This window comes from Elephas maximus, chromosome 5, assembly GCF_024166365.1.
Source record: "Elephas maximus indicus isolate mEleMax1 chromosome 5, mEleMax1 primary haplotype, whole genome shotgun sequence".
Lineage (NCBI taxonomy): Eukaryota > Metazoa > Chordata > Mammalia > Proboscidea > Elephantidae > Elephas > Elephas maximus.
In genome coordinates, this window is record NC_064823.1 from 46,452,982 (window position 1) to 46,477,857 (window position 24,876).

The 24,876-nt window shown below is 37.7% G+C and overlaps 1 protein-coding gene across 2 annotated transcripts in view; it reads left to right on the top strand.

The window, feature by feature from the left end:
• The window catches only part of PPA2 (inorganic pyrophosphatase 2), a 141,326-nt gene extending 116,981 nt beyond the window's left edge, over nucleotides 1-24,345 (top strand). For both annotated transcript variants that reach the window (XM_049885585.1, XM_049885586.1), the window contains 4 exons: nucleotides 4,517-4,602; nucleotides 11,363-11,432; nucleotides 22,955-22,991; nucleotides 24,176-24,345. In XM_049885585.1, coding sequence (XP_049741542.1) covers nucleotides 4,517-4,602; nucleotides 11,363-11,432; nucleotides 22,955-22,991; nucleotides 24,176-24,204 — 222 coding nt within the window. In that variant the 3' untranslated portion in view covers nucleotides 24,205-24,345. The remainder of the gene's footprint in view (nucleotides 1-4,516; nucleotides 4,603-11,362; nucleotides 11,433-22,954; nucleotides 22,992-24,175) is intronic.
• Nucleotides 24,346-24,876: the final 531 nt, after the last annotated feature.

Sequence of the window (24,876 nt, forward strand, 5' to 3'; positions counted from 1 at the left end):
AATATTTAGCTGAAAGGTGACCTCCAGAAATAGCTTCAGTTCCAAATTCAAAGGTGTCTTAGGGTGATAGTCTTGGGGGTTCCTCTAGCCTCTATCAGGCCAGCAGGTCTAGCCTTTTTTAGGAATTTGAATTTCGTTCTGTATTTTTCTCTCATTCTATGTGGGACCTTCTGTTGTGTCCCTGGTCAGAACAGTCAGTAGTAGTAATCAGGTACCATCTAATTCTTCTGGTCTCAGGTTAGAAGAGGCTGTGGTTCATGTGGCTAGTAGTCCTATGGGCTCTGTAGTTTCTTCTTTGAGTCTTTGGTTTCCTTCATTCGCTTTTGCTCCAGATGAGTAGAGACCAATAGTTGTATCTTAGATGGCTGCTTGCAAGCTTTTAAGACCCCAGTCGCCACTCACCAAATTAGGATATAGAACATTATCTCTATGAACTGTGTTATGTCAACTGACCCATGAGACTATATTGTCCCACAAGAATGTGGCCCTAAGCCTTTTAAGCCAGTAAACCAATCTCACAAGTTGTTCATGTATATCTAGAAAGTCTCTGTAACTGTGGCCCCTGCATGCTTTTATATATATATATATATATATTTATACACACACACGTGTATACATACACGTATGTGTATACATGTATATCCATATATATGGATATATATGCGGCCCACACATTTTTATACAGATGCCTACTGACAAACCTATACATGCACATGCATTTGATCACACATGCCTTCCTAAACACATATATGTATATATAGCTAGCTATGTAATCACACACATATTTTTTTGGATTGTTGTTACTGTGGTTGTCGAATTGTATATGTTGTAGCATTTACTGAAATTGTCCCTTTTTCTTGTGTACTTCTTAGTGTCTTTATTTACCTTGGTCAGCTGTGCAGATTTTGCCCATATTTAGTATTGCCTTTCTTATCACCAAAAATGACATATGCCTACTATCTAGAAAGCGATTCCCCCTCCTTTCCCCTCCCATCCATGGTAACTATCAAAGAACTTTGGTTTCTATGTGTATATCTATTCTTGAGTTTTTATAATAGTACTTCATTATTTTGGTGGTAGATTTATTAATTTTCTTTGTGGTTACTCTGAAATTTACCTTTATCTTCCTAAGTTTAAAACAGTTTGTTGTTATCTTGATAACACCTTGCTTCTTCTCCATATGGAAGTTCTATAACTATACCATTTATTCCCAGTTTTTGTTTTGAAGTTACAGTTTAACATCTCTGGTTCCCTGTTACCAGTTTTGCAGTTTATTTTACTTTTGTGAAGTCTTTATCTGGGTTGGTATCTGGATGATACTGTTGTATGTCTTAATCACAGGTTATTGTCTGATGTTGTTGGTTCTGTGCCCAAAGGACTCTCTTTAATATTTCTTGTAAGGCTGGTCTGGTTTTTATAAATTCCCTTAATTTCTGCTTATCTGGAAATGTCCTTAGTTTTGCCATCATTTTTGAAAGGCAGGTTTGTTGGATGTATGATTCTTGACTGGCAGCTCTTTTCTTACAGGATTTTTATATGTCATCCCATTGCCTTCTTGCCTGTATGATTTCTGATGAGAAATCAGTGCTCAGTCTTATTGGTGCCCCTTTGTAAGTGATAACTTTGTTTTTCATGAGCTACTCCAAGAATTCTCTTTGTCTTTGGTTTTGGAAAGTTTGATTGAAATATGTCTTGGTGAATGTCTTTTGAGCTGTATCCTGTGTGTGGTTCGTTGAGCTTCTTGGATGGAAAGTTCTCATCTTTCATGGTCTCTGAGAATTTTTCTGCCAATATATCATCAAAAATTCTCTCTGTACTTTTTTTTGTCTCCTCCTCTTCTGTAATTCCTATTATGTATAAATTATCCCTCTTGATGGTGTCCCACATAACTCTTAGGCTTTCTTCATTTTTCTTAACATTCTTTTTTCTTATTGTTCCTCAAACAAATTAGTACCAAGGGATTTGTCCTCTGTTTTGCTGATTCTTTCTTCCATTGATTCAATTCTACTTCTGCGTCCTTCCTTTAATTTATATACTTCTGATATTGTTAACTTTCTGAATTTTTAGCCATTGTTTTTATGTGGTTTCTAATTGTCTATTTAGTTTGTCATTTTGTTCCTGTATGAATTGTTCCAGAGGTTTGTCTGTGTTTTTCTTTATTTCTTTGAGAAACCTAAATATAAGTCTTTTGAATTCTTTGTCAGGTTGTTCCATTACCATTTCTTGCTCAAGAAGGTTTTCAGCCCCTTTGTTTTGCTCATTTATTTGAGCCAACTTATCCTATTTGTTCATATGATTTGTTATTCTTTGCTGTTTCCAAGGCATTAAGGTATTAATCTATTTATTTAAAATATGTTTCTTTATTGGTATATTTGTTTGTTTTGTCCTGATTTTTTGTTTGTTTTGTTTTGATATGTTACGAGCTTTGTTCCACCTGTTTCTCCTTAGAATGTCTTTTTTCCTTTGTATTATTTTATGCATTATTGTTTTGTGGTTCTGGTCTATGTGTGACTTTGGTGGTATCTGTTGACTGGGCATGATTTCTTCTCGCTAGTGGGTATGGTGGGTGTCACCCACATGAGTCCTCTGTGGTTAGGGTCATATGTCTCCTTTACTGGGATGAGTGGAGATAAGAGAACAGATTCTTTCCCTGATATTGAGTGACAAGTGTTGGGGGGTCAGGGTCCCTTCACATCCCTTATGGGGCGATGGAGCCCTTCCAGATTGGTGTTAGCAGTTAATGTGTGCTCTGAAGGTCAGGGGAGGACATGTCTGTAGCTGCTATGGGGGAGTGCTACCCAAATGGACGGGGTAAGCCCTCTGTGTGTCATGAATTGACGTCTCAGTAGGTGGTGGGGGATCAGGGGATTTCAGTGCATGTGCAGTCGGCCTCCAGAAGCTGTTTGGGTCTGGGATGTATGACATTGGCAGGGATATAGCTTGTACCTGTTAGGATATGATGGGCATTGCAGATGAGGTGATGTGTGCCTGTCCGGCTGATCCCTGGGCGTGGGTGCAGGGACTGTTCTTACCGGTCACCAGGTTATGGGCAATGTAGGTATGCACCACCAGTTGCTGGGTGATCAGGGTGGGGGTGCACAAGTCACTGGGTGGGTAGCATGGGAGCTTTTGCTGCCAGTCACCAAGTGGGCAGCACGGGAATGCTTGTTGTCAATCTCTGGGTGGAGTGGGGAGGTGGGGGGAGACTCACGCCACTAGACCAGTGGCCCATGAGTGCATGCCACCTGTCACCAGTCTGGTGGCACAAGAGTGTGCCACCAATTGCTGGGCAGGCAGGACGGGTGGGTGAGTGGGAGTGACTGAGTATGTGTCACCTATCACTGTGGGAGTGAAGCAATGGGGAGAGTGCTTGCCACTTTTTGTCAGTCTGGTGGCGCTGGAGTATGTGCCGCCTCAGTGGGCAGGGTAGTGAGGGGGGCAGGCAAGGCAGGTACATACCATCAGTCACCAGTCTGGTGGCACAGGAGTATGTGATGCAGATCGCCTGGTGGGGGAGGGTGGCAGCGGGGGGAGGGGGGTTGCTGCTTGTTGCCCAGTTGGCAGGGTTGCACATCATTGGTCACCTCGAGGGCTAGGGAGGTAAGGAAGGAGTCTGCTCCTCTGCTGGCATGGGCACCAAGGCACTCCCTGTAGAGTGCAGTCAGTAATTAAGATCTGGACCCAACCAAATGCATGGCGGGGAGGGCCTGTCTGGATTCCAATTGGGTAGGGGATCTCCAGATGCCATTTTGTGGATCCTCTACTCTGTGGGCACCACCTACCAAATGATCAAGGACCACTGCTGGTGAATAGTTCTGTCCCTGGTTCCTGATTCCCTCCCGCTCTGTCATTGCCTAGATCCTTGGTTGCTCTTGCCTGCCTTCCCGCACTTTCCCTCCAAAGATCTGGTTCATGTTCTCTCACCTTGCTTCATTCCGGGTTTGTCTGCACAGTATCTCTGTCTCCTACTGGGGATTCTGTGCAGTTGCTTTCCTGTGCTTTTCACCCAGGAAGGCTGCTTGCTTTGTCTCAAGATGGCCATGCTGCACTGGGCTGGCTGGCAAGGTGCCTGTGATCTCCTTGTTTGCTGTTGTTATTCAGTTTCTTCTTCCATTCAATACTCGATCTAATTGTTCATCCTTCTGTTTGCTACTCAGGATTCTAAGATTGTCATCTGTATCTGTTTCACTTAGTTTCTTGTGTCTTTGGTGTAAGGGAATGTCATGGTATGTCTGATTAAGCCACCATCTTCAAGATTATCCCCATTTTATTCCATTTTATAGATGAATAAGCTGAGGTTTAGTGAAATTAAGTAACTTGCCCCAAATCACATAACTTACAAGTGAGGAAGCCAGAATTTATACTCAGGTTGGCCTGACATCAGAGCTCTTGCTCTTCATAGTTAGGCTGTCATAGCTATAGCAGTTCTATGTTAGCAATAGAATTAACAGATTGAATAAAATAATAATGTGATTGCTGTATTTTTTTGTTTTGTTTTGTTTTGTTTTGTAACTAGGCTTTTGCTCTTGAAGTTATTAAATGTGCTCATGAATTTTGGAAAGCACTACTTATGAAGAAGTGTGATAGAGGGACTATAAATTGGTAAGAATTTGTCTTTTCTATGTATTTTATTATTAATTGGTAATAAACAGCCATATAATATCACTGAGATCTGATTTTTTTAAGGGGAATTTTTTTTTTTTTTTCCATTTAAAAAGTACCTATGAAATTCCTTTTCAGAGGGTATTACTGAATGCTGGGCATTATGATGCTAGGAATTGAGAATAGAGAGTGAAAAACTAGAAATGGTCCTGTTTCTCAAGGGACTGACAAGTAAACAGACGTTTAATTACAATACATTATGATAAGTGCAAAGATGGAGTAAAAAACATTAGTGATTTCCAACATGCAAATATTTGGCTATTTTATCTAACGACCACATCATTTCTTGGTAAGAACAGTAAAACCTTCTTATCCAGCATGGTTGTTAGCTGATTGATTGAGGTGAATCAAGCAATAGTAACATAAATAACACAAACATTTTATTTTAATTTAAAACATTTAAATATACATTTATTCGCCAGTCTTTGGATACAAGTCTAAGACCTTTTCTATGAGTGTGGTTTCACCAATGTAGTTTCACATTATCTTTCTTAATAAAAACCATACACACCATGCATCATCTAGGATTTCCAGTTTCAATTTCACTACTGAACCAGGAGTTCAAAGGTCCTGTAATATGACTTAAAACCCTTGCAGATCGTTCTTATAATCTTTTACAGTTTTCTTAGCTACACATAACATGACACAAAGTGTTTATAGTGATTCACCTTTATTGAGGCCTTTTAGAGCATTCTACTTAGCGGTCATAGAGCAATTCTCGTTCCATACTCCTCTCATTGGTGTACATAATTACTACTTAAAATATGAAATTATAGTCACAACTGATATAAACAGGTTTGGGAACAAAAACAACTCATTCTTGGTAAGCCTAATTGTTGGGGGCAAAAGCACATAGTCATTCTGGAGACTGAGAATATTACCCACCTTCGTTGCCCATTCCCAGAATCAGGAGAAATTCCGTATACTCTTTCAGCAAATACTGATCCAAGGTCTACTGCCAGGTCACGTGCAGTAGATACTAAGTATACTGCTGCGAACAGTTATTAGACTCCCTGTATTCACAGCAGAGGAGCCCTGGTGGTGTAGTGGTTAAGAGCTACGGCAGCTAAACAAAAGTTTGGCAGTTTGAATCCACCAGCCGCTCCTTGGAAACCTTGTGGGGTTTGCCCTCTCAAAGATTGAAGTCTGAGATTTAAGAGAGACATTAAAGACATAATTAGGATAAAGTAATAATATGGAGAAAAGAATTAATCTTAAGAAATCTTTTTATCCAATCCATGGAGAAGGTTCATCTTGTCTACAACATGAATTTATCATGCAAGCTAAAGAAACACTGCCAAATCATTGGTCTTTGCTCCCCTTTTCCTACCTCTTATGAAGATCACCCTCTTTTTGTTAGCATGCTCTTAAAATTTAGGTAATTTTTTAAATTTAAATAAGACAATTTATTAGCAACAAGGCTGGATAGTTAACATATCCTCTAGTCCTGGCTGCCCTTGTAACTGAAAGACTGAGCTATTATTTATGGTCTAGAAATCAGATATTAGTGCAGTGACTCCCTCCAAAAAGAAGGGTTCTCTATCTGAGGGAATATTTGCTAGCTGTTTGCTTTCTTAGTTCCTTTCAGTCATACCTTCTGAAAAGCATATGCTGGTCTCGATGGCACTTGAGTCCCAGGTTGTTTCAGTTACACAGCTAGAGACCATCTCTTTGGTTAGTTTATCTGCTGCCTGATACCCTTATTTCTTGCTGATTCTTATTCTCTTTACTCTGAGGGTAAATTTATTTCTAAACTCTGTAGTTCTTTTGCTGTAGCCTGCTAGGTAATGATAAGGATTATGCTAACAATAAGAGTTGGCATTTTTTGACCTCTATACTGTGTTCCATTTGAAACCACCAGTGTCTCCTCAGGAGAAAGATGTGGCAATCTGCTTCTGTAAAGATTTATGCCTGGGAAACCCTATAAGGTCACTATGCGTTGGAATCAACTTGATGGCAGTGGATTTGGTTTTGATTATACTAATTTTTTTTTTCTTATGTTCCAGACACTGTTCTAAGTGTTCTGTATGTATTATCAACTAATACTCACAAAATCCCTATGTCTTAGCTCTAGTGCTGCTGTAACAGAAGTACCACAAGTGGATGGCTTTAACAAAGAGAAATTTATTTCCTCACAGTAAAGTAGGCTAAAAGTCCAAATTCAGAGCATCAGCTTCAGGGGAAGGCTTTCTCCGTCTGTTGGCTCTGAAGGATGGTCCTTCTCTTCAGACTTCCCCTGGAATAGGAGCTTCTCCACGCAGGAACCCCGGGTCCAAATGACGCGCTCTTCTCTTGGCACTGCTTTCTTGGTGGTGTGAGGTCTCCCTCCTCTCTGCTGGCATCTGTCTTTTATCTCCCAAAAGAAGCTGGCTCAAGACTCAATCCAATCCCGTAGATTGAGTCCTGCCTCCTCAGCACAGTTGCCACCCGTCCCCCCCTCCCCGTTAACATCACAGAGGCAGGATTTATGACACAAAGGAAAATCACATTAGATGACAAAATGTTAGACAATCGCACAGTACGTGGAAATCATGGCTCAGCCAAATTGATACACACATTTTTGGGGAGACACAATTCAATCCCTGTAAGTTATGTATCATGGTTATCTCCATTTTACATTAGGAGTATCAGGCACAGAGAAATTAAGTAACCTGTCATAATGGATGATGGAGCTAAGATTTAAACCCAGGTTCCAGAACCTGTTCCCTTATCAGGTGTATTCTACAGCTTTTTCTACATTAAAAATAATAATAATATTTGTTTTAAGTTAAGAAATTTTAGGATATAAATTTAAGAATACCCATCTAGCTATTATTTTTAAATCTAGTTTGGGTTTATTGTGTACAAGCAGTTTCAGTATTGCTGATCCTTCACTGTAATGCCATTTGTGCTTGTTTTGGTCAGCAAGGTTATATATAGGTCTATGTAACATTTATAAATTTAGAACAAAATATTTTAGTATCTTATAAAAAGAAAAGTAACATTCTTTTTATCAACTATTTTTAATCTCATTTATGATAGGTATATCAGCTTAGTCATCCCTCCATTAAGTGATTCTGCTTTTTCTCTTGTAGGCTATCATCAGAGTTTGAGAGCTAAATAAACCTTAGAGATCATGAACTACATGGTTCAAAATTATATTCCCAGCATCTAAAAAAATACCTGGCACATAGTATAAGAATAATTTCGTAATCAATAAATAAGCCTAACTAGATAGTAGACAGTTGTTAACTTTGGTAAAAGGACGGACAGCACTCAGTTTAGGGGAAGTCAGCACAATCTGATCAAGGCAAAGCCATAGAAGCTTCCTAGACACGTCCAAACACCTTGAGGGACTGAGTTACTGGGGCCGAGTGTTGGGGACCATTGTCTTGGACCTCTAGGTCAGGTGGCATAAAACAATTGTCATGGATTGAATTATGTACCCCCAAAATACGTGTCAGCTTGGTTAGGCCATGATTCCCAGTATCGTGTGGTTGTCCTCCATTTTGTGATTGTAATGTTATGTTGAGGTTAGGGTGGGATTGTAACACCACCCTTACGCAGGTCACCTCCCTGATCCAAAGTAAGGGGAGTTTCCTTGGGGTATGGCCTGTACCACGTTTTATCTCTCAAAAGAGATAAAAGGAAAGGGAAGCAAGCAGAGAGTTGGGGAGCTCATACCACCAAGAAAGCAGCACCAGGAGCAGAGCTCATCCTTTGGACACGGGGTCCCTGCACCTGAGAAGCTCCTCAACCAAGGGAGGATTGAAGTCAAGGACCTTCCTCCAGAGCCGACTGAGAGAGAAAGCCTTCCTCTGGAGCTGACACCCTGAATTTGGACTTACAACCTTCTAGGCTGTGAGAAAATAAATTTCTCTTTGTTAAAGCCATCTTCTTGAAATACTTCTGTTATGGCAGCACTACATAACTAAGACAACAGTTCATAAAGAAAATGTTCTGCATCCTATTTTGATGAGTATCATCTGGGGTTTTAAAAGCTTCTAGCAGCCATCTAAAATACATCTATTGGTCCCGTCATGTTCAGAGCAAAAGAGAATGAAGAAAACCAAAGACGCAAGGAAAATATCAGTCCGGAGGACTAATGAATCACATGAACCACACACAGCCTCCACCAGCATGAGCCAAGGAGAAGTAGATGGTACCCAGCTATCAACACTGACCACTCTGACAGGGATCACAATAGAGGGTTCTGGACAGAGTGGGAGAAAAATGTAGAACAAAATTCAAATTCACCAAAAAAAAAAAAAAAAAGACCAGACTTACTGGTCTGACGGAGACTGGAGGGACCCCCGAAACCATGACCCCTGGACACGTTGCTAACTCAGAACTGAAGCCATTCCCAAAGTCCACCTTTCAGCCAAGGATTAGACAAACCTATAAAACAAACAGTAACACATGTGAGGCACGCACTGCTTAGTTCAGTGAAGGATAGGAGACCTGATGGGCAACACCTGCACAAGAGCAAAGACAAGGCAGGAAAGGACAGGAAACCTGGACAAATGGACATGGGGAACCCAGGGTTTAAAGGGAAAGGGGAGAGTACTGATACATTGCGGGAATTGCAACCAAAGTCACAAAACAATTTGTGTTAAATTTTCGAATGAGAAACTAATTTGCACTGTAAAAGTTCACCTAAAACCCAGTAAAATAAATAAAAATGATTTTTAAATAATCAATTGTACATGAGATCCAATTCAGAGAAAATTAAAATGCCTTTAATTATACTTTCAAACATTGAAGGTACAAATCAGTTCGTTAAATCCCAGGGAAAGGGTGTATTTGGTTTTTTGTGTTTCATAATCATGCTAATAATTTGTCCAAGGTGAAAAATAACAAAACCATTTGGCTTTTCTAGGTTTCCACTAGTTACTTGTCAAGATATTTTATTGGAGATGTTAAAAAAAAAAAAAAACCTTTTCAGTGTTTTTAAAATTTACAGTGCTCATTTCAATATTCTCACTTTTCTAATATCCGTGTTGATGTTTTTGCTTTGTAGGCACAGAGGATTACATTTGAAATAAGGTTATCAGATTAGCAGCTAAAAATGCAGGACACCCAGCTAAATTTGAATTTCAGGACAATTTTTTAAATATAAACATGTCTCATGCAATATTTAGGACTAAAAAAATAATTTATTGTTTATCTGAAATTCGAATTCGACTAGATATTCTGTATTGTATCTGGCAATGCTACTTATAGAAGGCCTCCCTACTCTCTCATCATCATTTCCCCAGAATTTCCAAGGAATGTTTTACTTTGGTTTAGGTTTTAGTGTTAAAGTCACTGTATATACCATATTTAGGATATATTTCATGCTTTTCTCAGAGAACTAGCATTTGAGACTTGCCTAGTTCTTTTTAAATATATTTTTTGACTTTTATTAAGGAAACGTCTAACTTATAATGCTCTGTATTTTTTTAAATTTTTAGGTTTCTTAAACATGGGTTGTGAAAGACACTATCAAAAGTTATAAAGATGATAATGCCAACTTTCATCAGATTTTATTGATGCTGAAAAATGAAAGTAAACCCCGTATTTTGAGTCTGCATCCAAACCAAAAAAAACCAAATCCAGTGCCATTGAGTCAATTCTGACTCATAGTGACCCTATAGGACAGAGTAGAACTGCCCCATAGAGTTTCCAAGGAGCGCCTGGCGGATTGGAACAGCCGACCCTTTGGTTAGCAGCCACAGCACTTAACCACTGTGCCACCAGGGTTTCCATAGAAACGAAATAATTGCTTACCATAATTACTGTATACACAATGTTTAATTACAAATATAGTTAAAATGACCAATAACTAGAGATATTTTTATCATAGATATCACAACATTTTTTACAAATCCATTATGAAAATAAATTTGGTAATGTATATTAGATTCACTTGGGGGAATATGTGTGCGTGCTTGTGCATGTGTGTTTCGCCTGTATTTATCTTCTTTAGGGATCTGCTAATTACTTTTCTAAAAAATCATTTGACTTGAACTTTCTTAGCCACTATCTCTTTTATCTTAATCTGCTGGTTTCTTTGATGAAATGGAAAAAAAAATCAGTCTTACATGTTTGGGAGGAATGATGCCTTTGCTTTCGTCCAGGAGGCAGGAACTATGTAATGGGTGGCACGCTGTGGAGATAAAAGGAAGGCATTTGATTTTATTGAGCTTTTACTAATCGGAAGGAACTGCTATTCTTGCGCTTGCTGAATTTCCCTGCTTTTAAGAAAACACAAAATTTTCATTTTCAAATTATCTTTTCACCACTTTTAGTTCTAGTCTCCCACAGCTGTCTGAGAAAGAGATCCTGCAGTATTTTTCAGTGGCCAACTCCAGTGTTCATCACTTCACTTTGCCAGAAAATTCGTCCTTATAGCCGTCATTCTGTGTGTTAAATTCGATTCCTTTTTTCTTCAATAAAGATGAAGTTGTAATTGTAATACTGCATTTTTATATATACCTGGTGATTCTTAGGAGTTGTATAATATTAAAATTTTTTGTTTTCACTTCTGGAGAATGCAGTCTGTGGAGCACTGTATATTTGCAGCCTTGTCAGAAAGAATGTCCTTGTTTATATTCTTTCAGTTCCTTGTTTACTGGCTGGAATTATGCAGTCAATGCAGAGTATTTGAAGTTGGTTTTCTTTTTTGGTACTTGCTCCTATTTTATCCTGTTTAATAATAACATTCTCTTTTCCTCTCCAGCACAAACGTGCAGGTGTGTGATAGCCCTTTCCGTTGCACTGAAGAGGAAGCAAGATCATTGGTTGAGTTGGTAAGGAGTAAATGGCCAAGGCATCCTTTAACCTTAAAAATATCATGGAGAAGTCTAGCAGAGGTTCTGAAAATCTAGCAGTGAAATGTAGCAAGTCTTTTTGGGAAGCATGAAGTTAAAAATGTAACGTTGAAGTCTATTTTTTTTAATCTAAGGAATTTGAATCAAAAACCTTACACTGTTTAGTTGAATCTTTTTTATTTTATTTTATTTTGGAAAACACAATAACAGTTTAATTTTTTTATTAGGCTATTTTTCTTAACATCACTAAATCATTTTTGTTTATATGCATTAGCTCTCCTCAGTACTGTTGTGTTCCCATGAATTATCTGCCATCTAGATCTGAAGTCAGACAGACTGTTGGTACGAATGCATTTTGGCTCAAGAAAAATGAAATGCATAAGGCTTTTTCTTTTTTTTCCTATTTACAAATTTTTTTGTCTCATTTAGTTTGGCCATCATTTTGTTAAATTGTAAATCACAAGCTCTGCTTGGATTTTTACATGTCTTAGGAAAATTTAAATGGGGGGGGTACTATTTAAATCACCCTTTGTGATAATGCTGGTCAGTTCAGACCCCAGCTGCCAGCCATTAATCTCTCATCCCCCTTCACTTACTCCTCCTACAGTCTGCATTTTTCATGTGTTTGAAATATATCATCATTTAAAAAATTTGTATGCCAAACACTTAGGCTCATCAAAAGATTTCACCAAAAGATGAAAAGAGAACATACAGACTGGTTAAAAAAAAAAAATGTGGCTATGACATATCCATCAAGGATCTAATCTCTAAAATCTATAAAATACTTCAACATGTCAACAAGGAAAAGACAAATAATCCAGTTAAAAACTGAACAAAGGATATGAAAAGACACTTCACCAAAGAAGATATTCAGGTGGCTAACAGACATATGAGGAAATGCTTGCAATCACTAGCCATTAGAGAAATTCAAATTAAAGCTACAGTGAGATACCATCTCACCCTGACATTATTGATACTAATCAAAAAAACAGAAAATAATAAATATTGGAAAGGTTGCAGACAGATCGGAACTCTTATGCACTGCTGATGGGAGTGCAAAATGGTACAACCATTATGGAAAATGATATGGCGCCTCCTTAAAAAGCTAGAGGTATAAATACCATATGATCCAACAATCCCAATCCTAGGAATGTTCTAGAGAAATAGGAGCCATTGTAGAAATAGACATATGCACACCCATGTTAACTGCAGCACTATCCACAATAGCAAAAAGATGGAAACAACCTAACTGCCCATCAGCAGATGAATGGCTAAACAAATCATGGGACATGTACACAATGGAATATTATGCAATAAAAAAGAACAATGATGAATCTGGGAAACATCTTGCAACATGGATGAATCTGGAGGATATTATGCTGAGTGAAATAAAAAACCAAAAACACCAAACCCATTGCCGTTGAGTCAATTCTGACCCATAGAAGCCCTATGGGGCAGAGCAGAATTGCCCCATAAGGTTTCCAAGGAGTGGCTGGTGGATTTGAACTGCCGTCCTTTTGGTTAGCAGCCGTATCACTTAAGTCAGTCACAAAAGAACAAACACTGTATGAAATCACGATTATAAAAACTCAAGAAAAGATTTACACACAGGAAAAAAAAAATTGATGGTTAAAAAGGTGGGAAGGGAGGGGGAGAACAAATCATTAAATAGATACTGGACAAGTGTCAACTCTGGTGATGGGAAAGACAACACACAATACAGGGGAAGTCAACACAACTTGGCCAAGGCAAAGTTATGGAAGTTTCCTAGACATGCAGATTACCTTGAGGGACAGAGTTTCTGTGGCTGAGGACTGGGAACCATGATCTTGGGGGACATTCTAGGTCAATTGGCATAACATTGTTCATAAAAGAAAATGTTTTACATCCTACTTTGGTGAGTATTATCTGGGGTCTTAAAAGCTTACGTGGGCCGTCTAAGATACATCTATTGGTCCCATCCCATCCAGAGCAAAGGAGAATGAAGAAAACCAAAGATGCAAGGAATATATTAGCCCACAGGACTAAAGGACCACATGAACCATAACCTCCACCAGCCTGAGCCCAGAAGAAATAGATGGTGCCCAGCTACCACCACCCACAGCTCTGACAGGGATCACAATATAGAGTCCTCGACTAGACCGAAATAAGAATGTACAAAAAAATTCAGATTCACACAAAAAGACCAGACTTACTAGCCTGACAGAGACTGGACACACCCCCCAGACTACAGCCCCTGGATACCCTGTTCATTCAGAAGTGAAACCACTCCCAAAACCCACTTTTCAGAAAAGGATTGGACAGGACCGTAAAACAAACAATAACACATGTGAGGAATGTACTTCTTAGTTAAATCAAGTATATGAGACCAAATGGGCAAGTCAAGCCCAAAAGCAAGGCAGGAAGGCGCAAGAAAACTGGACGAGTGGACATGGGAAACCTGGAGTGGAGAGGGCAAGAGTGCTATCACATAACAGGAACTGCAGCTGATGTCACAAAACAATATGTGTATAAATTTTTTCGATTGAGAAGCTAACTTAAGCTGTAAACTTTTACCTAAAGCACAATAAAACTAAAAAAAAAAATTTGTACGCTCGAAGATAGATTTAAGAATCTCTTTTCTTAAATAATGATATTTAAGAATACCATTTACCCATTGAAAGAAACTGGAAAATATGACCCATATTGAGGATAAAAATCCAAACCAACTATAACTGACACAGATGTTAGGGTTAGTAAAAAAAAAAGGGGGGGGGGGAGGGGAAAACAATTATTATAACTATATTCTGTATGTTCAAAAAGTTATGTACAAACATGGAAGGCATTTAAAAAGACTGAAATCAAACTTCTAACATTAAAACTACAAGGTACGAGATGGAACATACGCTGTATGGGATTAATAACATTGGAGAAAAACAAGATGATGAACTTGAATACATAGCAATAGAAGCTGCAAAATGAAATACAGAGAGAATTAAAAAAAAAAAAAAAATGAAGATAGCATCAAGGAGTTGTGGGCTTCAGACAGCCCTAGTGTACATGTAATTGAAGTCCCTGAAGCAGAAGAGTGGAGGGAAAGGGTGAGAAAAAAATAATTAAAGAAATAAGGGTCAAATTTAATGAAAACTATAAACTCATAGCTCCTGAAGTCCAAGTTAACCACAAGCACAGAAAACATGAAGAGAACAACACTGAAGTGCATCATAATCAAATCGCTGAAAACCAGTGATTAACAGAACATTATTCAAAGCAAACAGAGAAAAAAGACACTTAAAATACAGAGAAACAAAGATGGCAACAGATCTCTTGTCAAAAACAATGCAGGCAAGAAAGCAGTAGAGCAATATCTTGAAAGAAAAAAAAAATGTTAACCTAAAATGCTAGACTATACTCAGAAAAAAATATTTTTCAAAAGTGAAGGCAAAAGAATTCATACCGGCATGTTCACACTGCAAGAATCCCAATTCTCTACAAACTTCTAATTGAAATTGAGGGAGTACTTGCCATCTCATTTTACAAGGCCAGCATTACCTTGATACCAAAACCTACAAAGACATTGCAAGAAAAGAAAACGCAGACCAATACCCTTCACAGACATTGATGCAAAAATTCTAAACAAAATTTTAGCAATTTGAATAAAAAAAAAAAAAAAAAAAACCATTGCCGTTGAGTTAATTTCAACTCATAGTGACCCTATAGGACAGGGTAGAACTGCCCCATAGAGTTTCAGAGGAGCATCTGGTAGATTCAAACTACCAACCTTTTGGTTAGCAGATGTAGCTCTTAACCACTATGCCACCAGGGTTTCCATAATAGCAATATGTAAAAAAGGGTAATACATCAGGACCAAGTAGTGCTTAGCCAGGAATGCAGAGCTTGGTATAACACTAAAAAATCAATCAGTGTAACTCACCATTGTTAATAAAATAAATGAATAATCCAACATCCATGAAAATCTTTGGATCACTACGTAAGATTGTCCTATTCACTTGCTTTGGACATGTCACCCGTAGGGATAAATCGGTAGAGGAGGTCATTATGTCTGGTGAAGTGCACAGCCAGCAAGATCATGGCTAGGCATAGACCCCCGGTAAGATGGCTTGGCCCAGTAGCTGCAGCAATGGCCTCGAACATGCTAACAGTTGTGAGAATGACGCACGAGCAGGCAATGATGAAAGTCATAAGGTCTCTAATGAGTTGGAGTCTATGCGATGGCAGCTAACAACAAAATTCCTTTCTAAAGACTAAGCATAGAAGGTATGGAAGGTGTTTTTTTCAACCTGGTAATTGTCATCCATAAAAAATCAGCAGTTAACATCATTACTTACTGATGAAAGCCTGAATATTTTCCCCTGTGGATCAGGAACAATACAAGGAGATTCACTCCCGCTACTTTTGTTCAACACTGTACTGAAGGATCTAGCCAAAAGAAAAAACATTCAGATTATAAAGCAAGAATTATAATTGCTTTTATTTGCACGTGACATGAATGCCTATGTAGAAAATCCAATAAAATCTACCTGAAAGCTGCTAAAACTAATAAGTAAATTTAGCAGATTTCTAGGATATATAAAAATATATATACAGCAGGCAATTATATTTTTATATATTAGCAACAAACAGTTGAAAACTGAAATTTAAAATAAATTACTTATAATGACATCAGAAATATGAAGCACTTGGGGATAAATCTGACAAAAAATATGAAACACTTGTGCCTCAAAACTATAAAACTTTGCCAAGAGAACTAAATAAATATAGAGACATACCATGCTCAGAGGCACAAAACTCAACTTTTGTTTTGATAGCACTTCTCCATAAATTGAACTATTGATTCAATGCAGTATCAGTCACATTGCATTAGACATTTTGGTAGAAGTTAATAAACTGATTCTAAAATTTACATGGAGATGCTATAGAAACTGGAATAGATTAAACAACTTTGGTAAAGAACAAAGTTGGAGTGGTAACTCTTCCTGATTTTAAGACTTTTTATAAAACTACTGTAATTAAGAATGTGGCATCAGGATTGATGGAAGACTCACTAACAACCTGCAATACGCAGATGGCACAACCTTGCTTGCTGAAAGTGAGGAGGACTTGAATTACTTACTGATGAAGATCAAAGAGTACAGCTTTCAGTATGGATTACACCTCAATATAAAGAAAGCAAAAATACAACTGGACCAATAAGCAACACCATGATAAATGGAGAAAATAATTGAAGTTGTCAAGAATTTCATTTTACTTGGATCCACAGTTAACACCCATGGAAGCAACAGTCAAGAAACCAGACAATGTATTGCATTGGAAATATCTGCTACAAAAGACCTCTTTAAAGTGTTAAAAAGCAAAGATGTCACTTTAAGGACTGAGATGCGCCTGACCCAAGCTATGGTATTTTCAGTAGCCTCACGTGCATGCAAAAGCTGGATGTTGAATAAGGAGGAACAAAGAATTGATGCCTTTGATTTATGGTGTAGGAGAAGAATATTGGATATAAGATGGACTGACGGAAAAATGAACAAGTTTGTCTTGGAAAAAATACAGCCAGAGTGCTTCTTGGAAGCAAGGATGGCGAAACTTGGTCTTATGTACTTTGCACATGTTATCAGGAAGGACCAGTCCCTGGAGAAGGATATCATGCTTGGTAAAGTAGAGGGTCAGCAAAAAAGGGGAAGACCCTCAATGAGATGGATTGACACAATGCCTGCAACCATGGACTCAAACACAGCAATGATTGTGAGGATGGCACAGGAAGGGGCAATATTTCGTTCTGTTGTACATAGGGTCACTATGAGTCGGAACCTAAAATCTAAAATTATAAACCTTTTTGACCTTAGGTTAGACAAAGATTTTTTTTTTTTTAGCTATAACACCAAAAGCATGATCTACCAAAAAATAAAGACAAATTAGACTTCATCAAAATTAAAAATTTGTGTTCTGCAAAACACACTCTTAAAAGAATGAAAAGACAACCTACATATTGTAAGAAAATACTTAGAAATCATATATCTGATAAAAAGGACTTGTATCCAGCATGTAAGGTCCCTGGGTGGCGCAAACGGTTTATGCTCAGCTACTGACCTGAAGGTTGGCAATTCATACCCACTCAGTGGCCCTGCAGAAGAAAGGCCTGGTGATCTCCTTTTGTAAAGATTACACCCAAGAAAACACTATGGTCCATTTCTACTCTGTAACACATGGGGTCGCCGTGAGTCAGAATCAACTCAGTGGCAACAGGTTTGGTTTTGTTTGTATCCAGCATATATAAGAACTCTGAAAACTCAATGGTAAGAAAACAAAACACCCAGTTTAAAAAAGTGGGCAAAATATTTTAACAGCCTCTTCACCGAAGATGTACTGATGGCAAAAAAGAACATGAGATGATGTTGAACTTCATTAGTTGTTAGGTAAATGCAGTTTAAAACCATAATGGCGTGCCAGTCCAAAGCCGCTGCCGTTGAGTGGATTCTGACTCAGAGCAACTCTACACGGCTATTAAGACGTCTGAAGCTTCAAGGCTTGACGATATCCATTGTGGCAGTGATGTGGAAGAACTGGAACTCTCGTACACTGCTGTTTGGAATGCAAAATGGTACAACCACTTTGGAAAGAGCTTGACAGTTTCTTGAGAAGTTCAACATATGATTCATCTCTTAGATATTTACCCAAGAGAAATAGAAATATATGCCCATACAAAAACTAGTACAAAAATGTTTGTAGCAGCTTAATTTGTAATAGACAAAGAACTGGAAACAATCCAAATGTTCATCAACAGATGAACAGATAAACAACTTGTGGCATATCCATTCAAGGGTATACTACTCAGCAATAAAAATAAATGAACTATTGATACAGTACTACAGCATGGGTGAATCTCAAAATAATTATATTGAGTGATAAAAGCCAGTCTTATTACACATATGTCATATCATAAATTTATATAAGATTTTAGGAAATGCAAACTAATATATAGTGACACAAAATAGATTAGTGGTTGCAGGATTTAGGAGAGAACCAGGGAGGAAAAGGGAAGAAAGAATTGTAAATGGGCAGGAAAAAACTTTTGGGGATGGTGGTGGATATGCTTATAATCTTGACTGTGATGATAGTTTCATAAGTGTATATATGTTAAAGCTTATTAAGTTGTATAACTTAAACATGTGCAGTTTGTTGTCAACTAGCCATCTTTGGCTTGTAACTCCTATCTCTGCCTCTATCATGGCACATAGTCATCTTCCCTCTGTGTCTCCGTGTCTCTTCTCTTTGATAAGGACACTTTATATTGAATTAGGACCTACCCTACTTCAGTATGACCTCAGGTTAACTGTTAACATCTTCAGAGGCCCTGTTTCCAAACAAGGTCACACATGTTCACAGTCACCAGGGATTAGGACTTCAACACTTTTTTTTGAGGGGTGGGGGAGTGGGGAGAGGGACACAGTTCAATCCGTAACAGTTAGATAATTGGAAGAGTTAACCTTACTAAATTAACGCATTCTAGACATATAAGAATTAGTCCTAAGTTCAGAGCCTTAAGCAGGACGGAAGAAAGGAAGAAGGGCAAACAAAGAGAAGGAAAGACAGAGGGAGAATATTTCCGTAATGTAATAACTTATTCCAATACTTAACCACTCTTTCCAGCTATGAAAATTTTTCCTCACAATTCTCCCACATGCTTCTGTTTATGCAGTTTCCTTGTGTTCTGCTCACTGAGGAAACTGAAAACCTCTAGGCTCCATGCAGAGTTAGGGGAGTTTCAATTAGGTAGTTTGTAAGGTTCTCTAATATTTGGTGACTACGATCATTTTACTGAAAATATAATGGAAATTTGTGAGGTTCCATACACAAACTCAAGGCATGTAGGACAGAGAAAGAATCACTTTCTTGCTTAAGGAATTACCAGGCCTGCCTCCGGCCCTCCATACACAGCCTAGCAGCCCCAGAGGTTTAAAATTCATAGAATCTGGGATTCAGGCCAAGGAGAGTAACTACGCTACACTCATGCTCAGCTGCAGGGGCCCAGCCCCATGAATCTCTGAACCTCTAGATGTAGTAGTAATGGGAGAAGCTCCAAAAAACTAAAGACCTCCTGGGATGTGCATTTTCACCATACTTCTGAAATAGGGAGGCTAGAATGCCTCCCAGACAAGTCTCAGCAGCCTCAGTCTGTCTTTGTTTTTGCCATCAAAATCTTTCCTTATTTTCTGACAATGGAAATGTAATGATCGTGACCTCTCTGTGTGAGAGTTGGGATCAGAGCACTTTTAAGTGGCAGTCTGTGCATTTCTTTGTTCTTCCATTTTTTAATAAGTAAGTATTATATTTGTCATCATGTTTAAGAATCAGGAAATCATTGATAGTAGGTGAAATGTTAAATAGGTGATATGTGTATGATGAACCCATTGCTATTCTTGTTGTTTTCAAATTTAAATGTTGGTCTGTCTTTTGTCATGCCTTAATACGGAAAAATATCCTCAAAATTGCTCCCAAGCTTTAATAGCCATTATCTCTGAGTGTTGGACTTTCCCATGATATTTATCTTTTTTTTTATACAAGGCTTTGTATGTTCTGAATATGTTCTACCAATCAAGAAATACATTTTAAGAATGAAGAAATAGAAACATTTTGAAAATTGTAAAAAAAAAATAATAAAATGATAAGTGTTTTAGATAGAGTAGCTTGCCTATGTCTTTTCTGTAATTCTTTTTGTTAATTAGAAGCTGCTCAAATATTCTATTTTTATACACCATCCATTTTCTTCCTCTGAAATGTTTGGCAGCTCAAGCAAAAAGCAGCTGCTAATTTTAAACAGGAAGGCTAAACAGCTAACTTTACAGGAAACTTTGTCATCGGTGTCCTACACAATTTAAAGAGATGATAATAATTTCAAAAAATAAGCTACTGTATTTTATAGTCAGTTTAGAAAAATAGAGCCATCAAACTCCAAAGACTTAATCCTGATGAATATAATTTTTATGTCAAATTTTACTGTCACATCCAGATTTAAGTCTTAACAGGAACTAAATTGAGTTTTTCTTCTTTTTTGAAGTACTTGGAAAATCTCAATGATGTGTTATATAATATTGCACAATATTGTTACATAATCATATCATCCTTTTCTATGACATAAAGAAAATAGAACAATGCACATTTTATCACTCTTAAAATAGAAGGGGGAGAACAGCAAGGAGTACATAGCAAAGTGTGTATAAGTTTTTGTATGAGAGACTGACTTGATTTGTAAACTTTCAGTTAAAGCACAATAAATTTCTAAAAAAGAGAAAATTACTTTAAATCATTTATTATTTATCCATCACCGTCAAGTTGATTCTGACTCATAGCAACCCTATTGGACAAAGTAGAGCTGCCCCATAGGGTTTCCAAGGATGTAATTTTGACAGAAGCAGACTGCCACATCTTTCTCCATGGAGCAGTTGATGGATTCAAACAACGGACCTTTTGGTTAGCAGCCGAACATTTAACCGCTGTGCCCCCAGGGCTCCTTATTTATAATTTGGGGGATATGCTAAATCCACCAGCCACTCCTTGGAAACCCTATGGGGCAGTTCTACTCTGTCCTATAGAGTTGGTATGAGTCGGAGTTGACTCAACGGCTGTGAGTTCGGTTGTTTTTATTATTTTAATATCACTAAAATTTACATTTTTCTTCTTGCTAAGTCATTCTTATGCAGTATCACCTTTAGACCTAAGCAAGGAGGGCCTCTGCTTTGGGTTCTGCTTTTTTAGAAGGTCCTGGATTTGCCCACGTTAAGTCACACCCCTCCACAGAAGTCAGGAAGACTGAGGGCCCAAAGTTATGGACTGATCAGGAGCCCATGCTCCCTTTTCGACCATAGTCTGGCTGCCCAAGACCCTGAAATTCTTTGCTCAGACAGCTTCAAGCCTGTTTCCAGGTCCTGCATGGGGATCTCCCCAGGTGCACCCTCTTGAGTGTGTGGACTATGTGCTCACAGTTACTTCTGTCAAGGCCTTTGGTGGTCTTTTGGAGGTACAGGGTAGATAGACGTTGGATGCATGGGCTGTGCTTCCCCCCCGCCCCTCATGTGCAGATGAGGCCCTGACGATGCAGAATGTAGCCTAAGGTAGGAAGATAAGTAGGGACAGGACAATGGCCACCTGCCTCTTTTCCTAACTCTGCCACATTCTGACATATGTCTCAAGGTGTCCAGAATTCTACATGAGAACTAGTTCACTGCAAAGATCATAGGACGGAACATATTTTATGTTCTGTTGATCACTTTGTTTAATACCAAAAACTAGTTACCGATGAGTGATGCAAACAATGGAGACTCCATGTGTTTCAGAAGTAGAACTGTGCTCCATTGGGCTTTCAATGGATGTGATCGTTTAGAAGTAGATGGCCAGGCCTTTCTTCCAAGGTACCTCTGGGTAGGTTTGAAATGCCCACCTTTTGGTTAGTAGCCAGGTGTTTAACCATTTGTACCACCCAGGGACTCCTATCATTTTGTTAGCTTGATTTATAACACTATTTAGTTGTATGGTATATGTTCCTCTATTTTTACCTTTGCCCCAAACCTTACAGATGTTAGAAGTGGGTCTTTCCTCTTTTAAGGGTACGCAAGTTCAGAGACTTAAAAGTTGATTATTAAGTTTGAAATTGGAAAAGTCTGCTATGAAAGCAGGGGTAGTGGTTATCATGAGAGGGGAAGAGTCTTGACAGGAGGAGTCTGGTGTGTTCCAGTTTTTTACTTGGGTGATTAACCATATGGATGTTCACTCTTAATTATTCTTTAAATGTATAGACTTTTGCACTTTATGGATAATGGATCTTCCAATAAAATGTTAAAAGAAAAAAAAAAACTTTAGAAAGTACTGTCATTCTTAATTAAGGAAAAAAATTTAAATTTCAGAAAAACCTTCCTTTTAAACTTATCTACCATAGATTATATTACATCCATTCTAAGGTCTTGACTTAGACATCGAAATAAACAGAAATTAATTTAAAGGTTCCAGAAGACAGCTAAATAAGTTATATAACGCGTGTGTGTGTTGGCGCACATACGTGTGTGTGTGATTTTCTCAGAGATCTCAGGCAAGGAAGCATTTGAAAGAAAGCCTCTCTCTCTTCTCTTCACATTCTCAGCAATAAGGCCTAAAGTATTTCCCATGGGTTAATGAGAAAAACATTTTCAAACATGCTTTCAATTTTTTTTAATTAAAATTTCATTTAAGATGTTTTTAATTTATTAATAACTAAAAGGTCTTCAGTATTTCCCATGGATTAATGAGAGAAGGTATTTTAATGCATGTTTTTTACATTTGACTAAATCTGACTTCTTAACTGAAAGAATGAGCAATGATAATCAATAGGCAAAAAGGGATAATTGCTTTTTCAAGTTGGAGAGCCATTGTGTATAAACTTTGTTCTATAATTTCATGAAAAAAAAACTTCTGGATACAGTTTCCACATATTCATTATAAGAAGAGATCCTTTCTCTGTTCTTATCTTTCAGGTTCCAACTTCATTGAATAAAGAAAATGATGAAGAAGGTATGGTATATTTTGATACTTAAAGAGCAAAGTGTATTAATTTGCTCATAACAGTAAAAAAAGGAACCAAAAATAAATAGACTAAATTAATTTCAGGAAATAAGTGGGAGGACATTTATTACTTTTAGTCTAGGAAAATGGTTTGATTATGCAGTGACTTTTTTTGATGAAGTACCAAGAGGTTCCAACTGGTTCTGATAAATCTGAAAAGAGTCCAATTATCTGAATCTGGGAAATTTTATTATCACCCATGATTTTAATGAGCCATTCATTTTAACTGAGGATTTAAAAAAAAAAATCTTTAGCAGGCTTAAAAATGCTTTCCATATTTTTTGTTATCATTATTTGAAGCTGTTTTGAGAAATAAGTAAAAATGTTCTGTGGTAAAAATTTCAAAATACAAGCATATTCTCGTATCACTTTTCTTTCAAAATATTGCAAGTCTTTTGGCCTTTTGTTTTAATGTAAAATATTAGAAGAATATTCAGTGTGCAAATTTGTAGGAAAAATGAGAAATATTTATTTGCTGAGTCAAGTTGTAAAATGTTTAGAAAAGGAGCAAATCCACAGACATGATTTTATGGAACAGCAAGCTGTATTCCTTACATGGTACTCTAACAGATTGTTTCTCTGAAGTACTATTCTATTTGGGGTATTTGACAGGCAGTCAAATTTTATACTACAGCTTTTCTAGACCTGTCATGCTATAGCTAGGGTACTAACTTCAGTATTGCTCAGTACGGACTTAAAAAAAAAAAAAAAAAATTGCCATCAAGTCAATTCCAACTCATAGTGACCCTATAGGGCAGAGTACAACTGCCCCATAGGGTTTCCAAGGAACTCCTGGTGGATTTGAACTGTCGACCTTTTGGTTAGCAGCTGAGCTCTTAACCACTACACCACCAGGGCTCCAGTAGGGACTACAATGACCTGGAAAGATGTATGGAATCAAGGTGGAAGATTCTGAAATTTTTAATGTAGTTTTATGTAAGGCTTGAGCCAAATGAGAAAACTTAGGGAAATAGCTTTAAATAGAGCAATGTCAAATATTAAGTTCGTGACTGTTTTTATCTGCCTAAATGCGTGCTGAAGGTCTAAATGAAATTTGTCTTATCCCTCCCTTCCTTGGTCCTTCTTCCTCTTCTCCCCTTCCCTAATACCTTCCTCTTCCATTTTAAACACAGAGCAAGTGTGGCACTTCCTTGACAAGTGATTGAGACATTTCAAATCCTGCGATCAAGACTCCAATCGTCCTGTTCCCCTAAGTGTTAGAGACAGGCAGGCATTTGCTGACTTCCTGTTGAAACTTCTTTTTTTCCCCCACATTTCTTGAAATATGTAGTATGTAAATAAACATTGAAATTTTTTAATTAGTCTCCTTTGGATATTTATTGGTATGGAAAGAAGATTTGGTTTAATTTCATAGTAGAAATTTAGAAGCACTGAGTTTCGACCAGTTCTCATTTCTATACCTAAAGGAACCCAATGATTTTTTATTACCTTCTATCTTGATAGCTTAATGTAAAAATTATTAGTAAGTTAATATGGTTTTTGTAGATACTATTGTTCTTACTTTCATTCCAGATTATCTGTATGCTGGTGGAGGCTTCATTTAGCCAGCCTCTGTCTCTCCTATTAGGGCCTGTGCAAATGTGTTTATATTTATTAAAGCTCTTTCCTGTAATTTATGATATTGCAGGCCCTAAACTCGCTTTGATTCTCATCTGGTTCTCTTAATTTCAGTTCTCATCTCTTGAACTCCCAAATATACATAAGAAACCCAGGTCTCTGTCCTAGGTTCTGCCTATTGGACATCTCTTTAAATGCCTTTGACCTCTCTTTCTAAAACTGAACTCATTATTTTGCCTTACATAGCTGCTCCTCT